The sequence below is a fragment of the Physella acuta genome, unplaced genomic scaffold (assembly GCF_028476545.2).
Source record: "Physella acuta isolate Inbredline_101_S28 unplaced genomic scaffold, ASM2847654v3 ptg000667l, whole genome shotgun sequence".
In the NCBI taxonomy this organism is placed as follows: domain Eukaryota; kingdom Metazoa; phylum Mollusca; class Gastropoda; family Physidae; genus Physella; species Physella acuta.
Genome location: NW_026732186.1, coordinates 123038 through 136105, shown reverse-complemented (window position 1 = coordinate 136105; position 13068 = coordinate 123038). Strand labels below are relative to the sequence as shown.

The window sequence follows — 13068 nt, the reverse complement described above, 5'->3', positions numbered from 1 at the left end:
CATTGCTACTGTCAGATGGTAGCCATTGTGTCAGATGGTAGCCATTGTGTCAGATGGTAGCCATTGTGTCAGATGGTAGCCATTGTGTCAGATGGTAGCCATTGTGTCAGATGGTAGCCATTGCTACTGTCAGATGGTAGCCATTGTGTCAGATGGTAGCCATTGTGTCAGATGGTAGCCATTGTGTCAGATGGTAGCCATTGTGTCAGATGGTAGCCATTGTGTCAGATGGTAGCCATTGTGTCAGATGTTAGCCATTGTGTCAGATGGTAGCCATTGTGTCAGATGGTAGCCATTGTGTCAGATGGTAGCCATTGCTACTGTCAGATGGTAGCCATTGTGTCAGATGGTAGCCATTGTGTCAGATGGTAGCCATTGTGTCAGATGGTAGCCATTGTGTCAGATGGTAGCCATTGTGTCAGATGGTAGCCATTGTGTCAGATGGTAGCCATTGTGTCAGATGGTAGCCATCGTGTCAGATGGTAGCCATTGCTACTGTCAGATGGTAGCCATTGTGTCAGATGGTAGCCATTGTGTCAGATGGTAGCCATTGTGTCAGATGGTAGCCCTTGTGTCAGATGGTAGCCATTGTGTCAGATGGTAGCCATTGTGTCAGATGGTAGCCATTGTGTCAGATGGTAGCCCTTGCTACTGTCAGATGGTAGCCCTTGCTACTGTCAGATGGTAGCCCTTGCTACTGTCAGATGGTAGCCATTGTGTCAGATGGTAGCCATTGTGTCAGATGGTAGCCATCGTGTCAGATGGTAGCCATTGCTACTGTCAGATGGTAGCCATTGTGTCAGATGGTAGCCATTGTGTCAGATGGTAGCCATTGTGTCAGATGGTAGCCATTGTGTCAGATGGTAGCCATTGTGTCAGATGGTAGCCATTGTGTCAGATGGTAGCCATTGTGTCAGATGGTAGCCATTGCTACTGTCAGATGGTAGCCATTGTGTCAGATGGTAGCCATTGCTACTGTCAGATGGTAGCCATTGTGTCAGATGGTAGCCATTGTGTCAGATGGTAGCCATTGTGTCAGATGGTAGCCATCGTGTCAGATGGTAGCCCTTGCTACTGTCAGATGGTAGCCATTGTGTCAGATGTTAGCCATTGTGTCAGATGGTAGCCATTGCTACTGTCAGATGGTAGCCATTGCTACTGTCAGATGGTAGCCCTTGCTACTGTCAGATGGTAGCCATTGTGTCAGATGGTAGCCATTGTGTCAGATGGTAGCCATTGTGTCAGATGGTAGCCATTGTGTCAGATGGTAGCCATTGTGTCAGATGGTAGCCATTGCTACTGTCAGATGGTAGCCATTGTGTCAGATGGTAGCCATTGCTACTGTCAGATGGTAGCCCTTGCTACTGTTAGATGGTAGCCATTGTATCAGATGGTAGCCATTGTATCAGATGGTAGCCATTGTGTCAGATGGTAGCCATTGTGTCAGATGGTAGCCATTGCTACTGTCAGATGGTAGCCATTGTGTCAGATGGTAGCCATTGCTACTGTCAGATGGTAGCCCTTGCTACTGTTAGATGGTAGCCATTGTGTCAGATGGTAGCCATTGTGTCAGATGGTAGCCATTGTGTCAGATGGTAGCCATTGTGTCAGATGGTAGCCATTGTGTCAGATGGTAGCCATTGTGTCAGATGGTAGCCATTGTGTCAGATGGTAGCCATTGTGTCAGATGGTAGCCATTGTGTCAGATGGTAGCCATTGTGTCAGATGGTAGCCATTGTGTCAGATGGTAGCCATTGTGTCAGATGGTAGCCATTGTGTCAGATGGTAGCCATTGAGTCAGATGGTAGCCCTTGCTACTGTCAGATGGTACCCATTGTGTCAGATGGTAGCCCTTGCTACTGTCAGATGGTAGCCATTGTGTCAGATGGTAGCCCTTGCTACTGTCAGATGGTAGCCCTTGCTACTGTCAGATGGTAGCCATTGTGTCAGATGGTAGCCCTTGTGTCAGATGGTAGCCCTTGCTACTGTCAGATAGTAGCCATTGCTACTGTCAGATGGTAGCCATTGTGTCAGATGGTAGCCCTTGCTACTGTCAGATGGTAGCCATTGTGACAGATGGTAGCCATTGTGTCAGATGGTAGCCCTTGCTACTGTCAGATGGTAGCCATTGTGTCAGATGGTAGCCATTGTGTCAGATGGTAGCCATTGTGTCAGATGGTAGCCATTGTGTCAGATGGTAGCCCTTGCTACTGTCAGATGGTAGCCATTGTGTCAGATGGTAGCCCTTGCTACTGTCAGATGGTAGCCATTGTGTCAGATGTTAGCCATTGCTACTGTCAGATGGTAGCCATTGTGTCAGATGGTAGCCATTGTGTCAGATGGTAGCCATTGTGTCAGATGGTAGCCATTGTGTCAGATGGTAGCCATTGTGTCAGATGGTAGCCATTGTGTCAGATGGTAGCCATTGTGTCAGATGGTAGCCATTGTGTCAGATGGTAGCCATTGTGTCAGATGGTAGCCATTGTGTCAGATGGTAGCCCTTGCTACTGTCAGATGGTAGCCATTGCTACTGTCAGATGGTAGCCATTGTGTCAGATGGTAGCCATTGTATCAGATGGTAGCCATTGTGTCAGATGGTAGCCATTGTGTCAGATGGTAGCCATTGTGTCAGATGGTAGCCATTGTGTCAGATGGTAGCCATTGCTACTGTCAGATGGTAGCCATTGTGTCAGATGGTAGCCATTGCTACTGTCAGATGGTAGCCATTGCTACTGTCAGATGGTAGCCATTGTGTCAGATGGTAGCCATTGTGTCAGATGGTAGCCATTGTGTCAGATGGTAGCCCTTGCTACTGTCAGATGGTAGCCATTGCTACTGTCAGATGGTAGCCATTGTGTCAGATGGTAGCCATTGTGTCAGATGGTAGCCATTGTGTCAGATGGTAGCCATTGTGTCAGATGGTAGCCATTGTGTCAGATGGTAGCCATTGTGTCAGATGGTAGCCATTGTGTCAGATGGTAGCCATCCTGTCAGGAGGTAGCCATTGCTACACTCAGATTGTTTCACCTGTCTTACACACACGTGTCTGTTAGATGAATCTGGAAAGCTCGCTAACAATTTGTAGATGTTAGTCGTCCCATTCCACCCCCACCCCTGGGATAATCTCCCCCCCCCCCCCGTGCAAGTTCTTCTCTCCCAATGTATTGCCAGTGTTGTCAAAACACCATCAGTGACGACCGTATGTCAAACACCATGTGCCCCCCCCCCCCCCCCCCTACAGACTGTGCCTCACACCGCTCCCCTTAGCGACACCACAATGTAACCCCATATCACCACCCCCCCCCCTACAGACTGTGCCTCACACCGCTCCCCTTAGCGACACCACAATGTAACCCCATATCACCACCCCCGACTCCCTCTAAAAATACCCCCCCCCCAACCCCGGTAAACAAGGCAGCAACCCATCAACACCCTACCCTCGTGTAAACAATCAATACCGCCATCTTACTTTCGCCGCGCGCCGGCCCGGCTGTGTGCGCGCAAGATGGGCGGGGCTTCAGCCTTCACTCAACCAACGAACAACAACAACAATAACTAGGCAGTAAAGCAGACTCCACAAAACAACAATATCCCACCTTTTTTTTTGTTTGTTTTTTTTTTACTCCACCGTCCGGCGTTTGGCGCTGTTGGATTCTTACATTCGTCCAAAACATTTCTTTCTTCTTCTTTGTTTCAACATTTGGATTCTTTAGTTCATTGTTTTGGATTATTTGCCCTGGCCGTCCATAGTTTAACTCAACTGGCCGTCTATAGTATTATATTGGATTTATATAGATCTATACAAATATGCCGTTTATAGTAGTATGACTGACCATTCAGGCCTTCTATAGTATTATGTTGGACTCAATCGGACGTCTATTGTAATAATAGTATTATGTTGGACAACTGGCCGTCCATAGTATTATGTTGGACAACTGGCCGTCTATAGTATTATGATTGACCATTCTGGCCGTCTAGCCGGCTACACCGAATTCATGGCACTACTGTACAACTCGTGGAGGGCCAAGATGCGTAAGTTGTCTGGTTTTGTAATCAATTTATCTTACTCGTGCACTCATTGATTGGACTAATTAATGTACCCAACCATGTCAGAATGAATGAAAAACTTGAGTGTAGATGTAATTAAACACTTGCCTGTTTGTCGCATGTGAGAAAACGAAAAGTTGGATAAACTTTTACAAACCAGTTGGACCACGTGACGCTAGATTTGACAGCACAATTGTGACGTAAGTTAAGAACTGACTTTCTTAGCTCCATCAGCACAGTCATACAGAAGAGTTTAACTTAACTCAGCTTACCGTCAGTGTAGCTAACCCTCTCTAACCCTTTTGGGTGTGGGCGGTGCTAACCTGATGGTTTTGTCATATTAAACTTGGTGACCCCAGGTTCTTACCCCGAACCCTGTCACCCAGCGGGACGTTATGGGGGGGGGGGGGGGGGGGGGGGTTCAAGACATACATCTTTCTGTGTGAGGGGGTGGGGTGTATAACACGTTCACCCTCAGCTTATGGAAGCAGCACTCTGGTGCCATAACCCTAACAGAAGTCATTAGCCGTGACATACAGAGATCGAACGCCAATCAGATTGATAAATTCCCTAACACCTCGTCAACATAGGTGGCGCGTGTAACCCTTCCTTTCGCTCAACTAAAACATAACCTTAACCTGCTAGCTAAAACATAACCTTGACCTACCAGCAAACTCAAACATAGCCTTTAGCTGCTAGCTAACTAAATCATAACCTTTACCTACCAGCTAGCTAAAATATAAAGTTAAACTTAACCATCAGCTACAAAAAATGTTTTAAAACTTTGTGAATCTTTTTGTAGAGCAGAATCTCTCACAATTATTTTGTGGGTTGAGATGGGGCAGGTATTTGTGGTGTTTGTATACAACATCAAAATAATTGTCATAACTCGTTTTTCAATTTGCTCGAATGATAACTTTTCAATTTGCTAGAATGATAAGACGAGAAAAATTATTTATTTGTAACCGGAGCCTCCCACTCGACGCTCGTAAACAATTTGTTGTCCTTGACCTGCTTCCTAGAGCAGGGGAGGGGAGGGGAGGACGCGACCGATGACCCCAAAAATAAGTGTTTCAATCTTCCGCCAAACGCAGGCGCTATTTTTAGCAACACGCACCCGCGCTTCCACCCCCACGCATTGGAATGAGTTCGTCTCGGTGCTCGGATGTGAGTGAAATCACTTTGGTGTACTTGGACTGTTCTTGTGACTAAATCGGCGGCGTGGGCGTACTGGGTGTGTCCAATATATGAGGTCAACTAGACTCAAACGGCAGTTGGTGTCGGCTAGTGTGTCCAATATATGTGGTCAACTAGACTCAAACGGCAGTTGGTGTCGGCTAGTTGGTTCACCAGATTGTCTAGGGAGAATTCTAGAATATGCGCTAACCTAGGAGATAGTTTGTTTTGGTTTCTTACCCACCCCACCCCAACCCCACCCCCATGTTGGTTATCTGATGCCCAGCGTTTATTGATTTCAAATTGATTTTTTTTTATGTTGTCGGCCGATGATTCGAGTTGTCAATGACACCACTTCTCCCCCCTCCTCTTCTTATCATCTTTGGTCGGTTTTATTGTGTTCTAAAACATAATCAGATGTACCTGAGTTTCTTCTAGGTATTTCCGGGGGGGGGGGGGTTGTCGTCGTCGGTTCCCCTTAGTTGTTTTTTTATTGACCCACTGAATGACCAGAATGTCTTTTGACCCACTCAATGACCCACTCAATGACCCACTGAATGACCCACTAAATGACCCACTGAATGACCCACTAAATGACCCACTGAATGACCACTGGTCTGTTCCCCAGGTATGATGTCGCCTGCCGACATCCAGCAGATGTGGAAGGACGAGCCGATGGCATCAGGACTTGACGACATCAAGGCCGTCAATGGGATGAGCCCAGCCACCACCTGCCACAGCAGCAACAGCTACACCAACAGCTACAGCAACAGCTACAGCAACAGCAACGGTCTCTCCAGCAAGCGGACATCGCCATCATACCATAACGGGGATATGAACGTCTTCAACAGTAAGTCTCTGTCTTCATCAGTAAGTCTCTGTCTTCAACAGAAAGTCTCTGTCTTCAACAGTAAGTCTATGGCCTCTAGAGTTAGCCTCTGTCCTCTAGACAGACATTAAGTCTGTCTGTCTGTCAGCACGTACATTCAAAATGTTTTTTTCCCTTATATTTTCTTGGGATGTAACAAATAACTTCACCCTACCCCCCCCCCCCCACGTACGGTGCCCCACCCCAGCGTTGGTGTCGTCTGATACAGCATGTTTACCTGCTCCATGTGGGGTGGGGGAGGGAGACACGTGTGTGTGTTATGTACACAGAGGGTCACAGATTACCTCCAGACCCCCACAGTTGTCTACCTCATGTAGCCTGTGTCATGGGGTGAGGGGGGGTTGTAACAATAATTTGATGAAAAACATTTACCATCCAATACTCAGCCATTGTTATTTCTCGTCTGGTACACACACTACCCCCCCTCCCCAACGATGTTTTGCCTGCACTGCCCCTCCCTCCTAACGATGTTTTACCTACACTGACCCCCCCAACGATGTTTTGCCTACGCTGACCCCCCCCCCTCCCCCCAACGATGTTTTGCCTACTGCCCCCCCCCCCCACCCCTCGATATTTTGCCTAGACTGCCCCCCACCCCACTCGATGTTTGGCCCGCCCTCCCCCCCCCTCCAATGTATTGCATAGACTCCCCCCCCCCCCGATGTATTGCCTAGACTCCCCCCCCCCCCCCGATGTTCTGCCTAGACTCCCCCCCCCCCCCCCCCCCCCGAAGTTTTGCTTAGACTACCCCCCGATGTTTTGCCTAGACTGCCCCCCTCGATATTTTGATGCCCCCCCCCCCACCCCACTCGATGTTTGGCCTCCACTCACCCCCCCCCCCTCTACCGGTGTCTTGCCTAGACACCCCCCCCCCCCTAATGTTTTGCCCAGACCGTCCTGTTGACCTCTGGAAATTGACGACCAGGAAATCAACACCATCCTCATCTGGACCAGCTTCCTCCACCATCTCGGTCCACCCACTCTATTTCCGGTACCACCCCACAGCTCCCCCACCCCAACACTAAACATGGCCCGGGCTTGTTTGTACATCGCCCCCCCCCCCCCTTAGATCTTTAACGACATCTCTGGTGCTCACCCTTGGCTCACACACACACGCACACACACACACATACACACACGCACACTGACAGTCGCTTTCTTTCGTATAGTTTATACCAGTATCATGGGTAATGAGTCTGTTTAGGTTCAACATAGACTGGGGGTGGAAGGTAACTTACATGGACTGAGGGGAGGGGGGAGTCACTTACATGGACTGGGGGGTGTAATGTCTTGTCTTATCTTTCCTTACCCCAGATATCAAGTCAGATACAACCTACTGTAATGTTTTGTATTATCTTACCCCAGATATCAAGTCAGATGCAACCTACTGTAATGTTTTGTATTATCTTACCCCAGATATCAAGTCAGATACAACCTACTGTAATGTTTTGTATTTCCTTACCCCAGATATCAAGTCAGAAACCAACGCAGTCGCCACAAACTCGTCATCGTCGTTATCGTCGTCGTCCAAAGATCATCTCTCAAACGGCACCAGTCCGTCCCCCACCCACCCCCTGTATGTAAACAACTGCTGTAAGTGGCCCAACTGTGACGCGCATATAACAGAGTTCAATGAGTTCATCAGGTAGGTTTCTTGTTTTTTTATCTGCATTCATGACTTGGTAGTCTCGTGAGACTTGTAGTTTCTCTCGTGTGATGTCCGTAAGTTGTTTGTGGCTGGTGTGAGCAGTTACACCACAGCTGATGACCAACGGTCAGTTCTGGCCAGCCGGTCAAACAAGTGTTTGGTAACGGTGCTCACGTTTGTAGATGCAATCATCATTTGAACAGACTGACCAAATAAACCTTGATATCCTTGACAGGACGACCTTACATCATGATATCCTTGACAGGACGACCTTACACCGTGACCTTTGACCCGAGCAGCCACTGATGACAGCCAGAGGCCGCTGGTCAGTGCTGGGCTATTTACCCTGGTCAGTTGGGGCTGAGTAATCAATAGCGTCAGTCGTGCTGGACATGTGGGGGGGGGGGGGGGGGGGGGCACTGGGCATTACAGTAATGGGCGGGAGGACTTAATGGCAGTGACAGAGGCGGGGGTGTTAGTTACTCAAGTTTGATTGGTTTGGTTTGTGTTGGAGTGGTGTACGTGTGTGTGTTGTTGTGGTGTGTATGTGTGTTGAAGTGGTGTGCGTGTGTGTGGAGATGGTGTGTGTATGTGTGGAGATGGTGTGTGTGTGTGTGTTGAAGTATCTGAACCTTGAACCACGTACCGGATGTAAAATGCGTTCGCCTTGCTCGGGATGAACAAAGAATGTTCATTATAAGAAGCAGCCTAGGACCTAGTCACTAGATGAAAACATTACAAGAAGCAACCTAGGACCTAGTCACTAGATGAAAACATTACAAGAAGCAGTCTAGGACCTAGTCACTAGATCTAGATCAAAACATTACAAGAAGCAGCCTAGGACCTAGTCACTAGATGAAAACATTACAAGAAGCAACCTAGGACCTAGTCACTAGATCAAAACATTATAAGAAGCAGTCTAGGACCTAGTCACTAGATCTAGATCAAAACATTACAAGAAGCAGCCTAGGACCTAGTCACTAGATCAAAACATTATAAGAAGCAGTCTAGGACCTAGTCACTAGATCAAAACATTACAAGAAGCAGTCTAGGACCTAGTCACTAGATCAAAACATTACAAGAAGCAGTCTAGGACCTAGTCACTAGATCAAAACATTACAAGAAGCAGTCTAGGACCTAGTCACTAGATCAAAACATTACAAGAAGCAGTCTAGGACCTAGTCACTATATCAAAACATTACAAGAAGCAGTCTAGGACCTAGTCACTAGATCAAAACATTACAAGAAGCAGTCTAGGACCTAGTCACTAGATCAAAACATTACAAGAAGCAGTCTAGGACCTAGTCACTAGATCAAAACATTACAAGAAGCAGTCTAGGACCTAGTCACTAGATCAAAACATTACAAGAAGCAGTCTAGGACCTAGTCACTAGATCAAAACATTACAAGAAGCAGTCTAGGACCTAGTCACTAGATCAAAACATTACAAGAAGCAGTCTAGGACCTAGTCACTAGATCAAAACATTACAAGAAGCAGTCTAGAACCTAGTCACTAGATGAAAACAACAGCTTCCGGTTATTCTATTTTTAGATGTTCAACCCGCTCTTTACACAACTCCACAGAGATGTCTGGCCCTGATTGACCTTCAATATTTACATGTCTAGGTATTGACCATCTCAGCCGGACTGACCACAGCTATCTAATTGATCAGATCGAACTGACCATGTCCACATTGTGTGCTCCACATTGTGTGGTCCACATTGTGTGCTCCACATTGTGTGGTCCACATTGTGTGGTCCACATATGTAGGACTCTAGTCTATTGTCCATCTGAATCTGGCCTAATGTTGACGTAGCCCTTATAGAAACTGTCGTCACAACATTTAAAACCATCGTATTTTGTTGTGCGGTCATTGCCCAGCTCTACATCCATGTCTTAGTGTGGCTGTTTGTAACGTTGGTACCCTGTCTTGTGGGACCCGCTGATAGTGGGGTCAAATCAGGGCCCCGGATAGAATATGGGACCCGCTGATAGAGGGGTCAAATCAGGGTCCCGGATAGAGTGTGGTACCCACTTATAAAGCTAAAGTTGGACACAAGAGCGCGCGCGGAACTGATTCGGTCACTGACCTGCGGGTCAAGGCCATGAACTTCCTGTTTTACGTCACTCACGTGACCTTGACGGATGTACGCCAGGCTATTGGGAGGTGTTGAGGGGGGGGGGGGGGGAATCCATGGTCACTCTGGAGTGTTTTAGGGAGGGTGGAGAGATTTTGATTCCCCCACCCCTCCCCATTCCATGTTGAGCGGGGTGAGACACTCGGATCTGACGTGTTGAGGATCTTCCAAGTTGGGGTGGGGGTACTCTGTTGAGTGTGGGGGTGGGGGGTACTGTGTTGTTGTGTGTCTGGTGAGTTACTGTGTTGTTATATGTGTGGGGGTACTCTGCTGTGTGTGTGTGTGGGGGGGGGGGGGTACTCTGTTGTTATGTGTGTGTGTGTGGGGGGGGGGTACTGTGTTCATTCGATAGGTCGGAGAACAAGTACCTATGCTCAGGTGGCCTTGGACTCTAGGCATTCCGTTCTTAGTTCACTGACACGTGATTTACACCTGCTGTTGGCCACTTGTTTGCTGGCCATCTATCAGTTGTCACCCATGAACCACCACCATGCCCCCCCCCCCCCACACACATACATACTGGCCACCCATCGATTACTGGCCTGGTCGCATCAAGTTTGTCATGGTTCGGTCAGACCTTGAGTCCATCTGTGCTAGGACCTGAATCAACAAGAACTGACCGCTTGACCACTCGCTGTCTCTGCTCGATCAATAACTGAGATGTGACCCAGGGGTCAGGCCTGTGTGTGTGTGTGAGTACTTGTATTTGTGTGTTAGTATGTGAGTGGGAAGTCAAGTCTGTTTGTGCACGTGTCTCTGTGAGTCACGACACCATAGATTCACACAACTCACCCGCACGACACCATAGATTCACACAACTCACACGCACGTGCGTGGTCACTAAATACACCCCCCCCCCCCTTCTCCATGTTCCATCTGCAGATCGTGTCGTTGTCCCCCCCCCCCCTGCATATACATGTGTAAAAAAGTCACCATCACGTGACTGATTTTCTAGAATAGTTGTTACATCATTCTCTAGCTGCAGATGACAGGAACAGATTGATTGAAGGTTGGGGGCGTGGCTAGTCCACGTCACGTGGTTCACATTTCAGATACGGTGTCCTCGTCGTCACCCCCCGTTTGTTTCTTACACACATCCCCCCCCCCCCATTCACTGTCACCCCTCCCGCCGCCCGCTGGGTAATGCCACCCCCTCCCACCGCCCCTGTGTAATGCCACCCCTCCCGCCGCTCGCTGGAAAATACCACCCCCCCCTCCCACCGTCCCTGGGTAATGCCACCCCCCCCATCCGCCCCTGGGTAATGCCGTGCCCCCGCCCCCAACCGCCCCTGGGTAATACCACCCCCTCCCACCGCCCGCTGGGAAATACCACCCCCTCCCACCGCCCCTGTGTAATACCACCCCCTCCCACCGCCCCTGGGTAATACCACCCCATCCCACCGCCCCTGTGTAATGCCACCCCCTCCCACCGCCCCTGGGTAATACCACCCCCTCCCACCGCCCCTGTGTAATGCCACCCACCTCCCACCGCCCCTGAGTAATGCCACCCCCACCCCCCCCAACCGCCCCTGGGTAATGCCACCCCCTCCCACCGCCCCTGGGTAGTGCCACGCCTACCCTGACTACCACCGAGTGTAGCAACTTGTAATTAAAAGTTGTCGCGTGAGGAAATTGTACCTGTGATGTCTTCTAACATTTCCACTGCTGTCATTAGCACCCCATCCAGCGCTGAGAGCCGGGTTAAATAGAAACAAATTTAAAATAAATAGCCGCCCCTGGGGGTGGGGAGGGGGAGTAAATGTCAGAGTCGTGGTGTCGTGCACGTGGACACTCCTGGGGCAGTTTTTAGGGGGTGGGTGGTGGTGTAGAGGGGGTGGGGTGGTGTAGATGGTGTGGGGTGGTGTAGATGGTGTGGGGTGGTGTAGATGGTGTGGGGTGGTGTAGATGGTGTGGGGTGGTGTAGATGGTGTGGGGTGGTGTAGATGGTGTGGGGTGGTGTAGATGGTGTGGGGTGGTGTAGATGGTGTGGGGTGGTGTAGATGGTGTGGGGTGGTGTAGATGGTGTGGGGTGGTGTAGATGGTGTGGGGTGGTGTAGATGAAATCAATGTTCTAAAAATAGAATCACATATATCGACAATTAAGTTGATGGGGGGGGGGATTTTTGTTGTTGTCGGCTAGTCTAGAAGAAAAGTCGTGGCTATTTTGGTAAACATCTTCAAAGGGAGGGGAGGGTCGATTTGTGCGCCGTTATTTGTCTACCCTCGAGCCGGCAGTAAACAAACGTGTGGATTATCGGCCTTTGGTGAGCCATTCCAACTAGGTCATCTGGTTTTGTTTTCCTGCACGTAGATGGCAAGTAAACAAACCAGGGGAGGTAATGGGACTTGTATAAACCAGGGGAGGTAATGGGACTTGTACAAACCAGGTGAGGTAATGAAACTTGTACAAACCAGGGGAGGTAATGGGACTTGTACAAAACAGGGGAGGTAATGGGACTTGTACAAACCAGGGGAGGTAATGAAACTTGTACAAACCAGGGGAGGTAATGGGACTTGTACAAAACAGGGGAGGTAATGGGACTTGTACAAAACAGGGGAGGTAATGGGACTTGTACAAACCAGGGGAGGTAATGGGACTTGTACAAAACAGGGGAGGTAATGGGACTTGTACAAACCAGGGGAGGTAATAAAACTTGTACAAACCAGGGGAGGTAATGAAACTTGTACAAACCAGGGGAGGTAATAAAACTTGTACAAACCAGGGGAGGTAATGAAACGTGTACAAAACAGGGGAGGTAATGAAACTTGTACAAACCAGGGGAGGTAATGAAACGTGTACAAAACAGGGGAGGTAATGAAACTTGTACAAACTAGGGGAGATAATGAAACATGTACAACTCAAATCACCGTGGAGGGTCATGTTTGCTTAAGTTGGTAGTTAAACCAGCAGACGTCGCACCCAACGACCCTTAGATTGGCACCTGCACTCATAGGTACACAGATGTCTTACAGGGACATAACCCAGTATGTTATTTTAAAGGGACACAACCCAGTAGTATGTTGTTTACACAACCCAGTATTTTGTTTAGCAGGGACACAACCCAGTATGTTGTTTAACAGGGACATAACCCAGTATGTTGTCTTACAAGGACATTACCCAGTATGTTGTTTACAGGGACACAACCCAGTATGTTGTTTAACAGGGAGA

At 48.7% G+C, this 13068-nt stretch overlaps 1 protein-coding gene across 6 annotated transcripts in view; it reads left to right on the top strand.

Annotated features, from left to right (window-relative positions):
- The window catches only part of LOC131948959 (forkhead box protein P1), a 122652-nt gene that overhangs the window by 89547 nt on the left and 20037 nt on the right, over positions 1 to 13068 (top strand). For 5 of the 6 annotated variants that reach the window (XM_059310689.1, XM_059310688.1, XM_059310690.1 and 2 more), the window contains 2 exons: positions 5852 to 6073; positions 7580 to 7757. In XM_059310689.1, coding sequence (XP_059166672.1) covers positions 5852 to 6073; positions 7580 to 7757 — 400 coding nt within the window. Of the gene's footprint in view, positions 1 to 3609; positions 4033 to 5851; positions 6074 to 7579; positions 7758 to 13068 lie in introns of those variants that run through there. The other variant, XM_059310693.1, reaches the window with a different exon arrangement.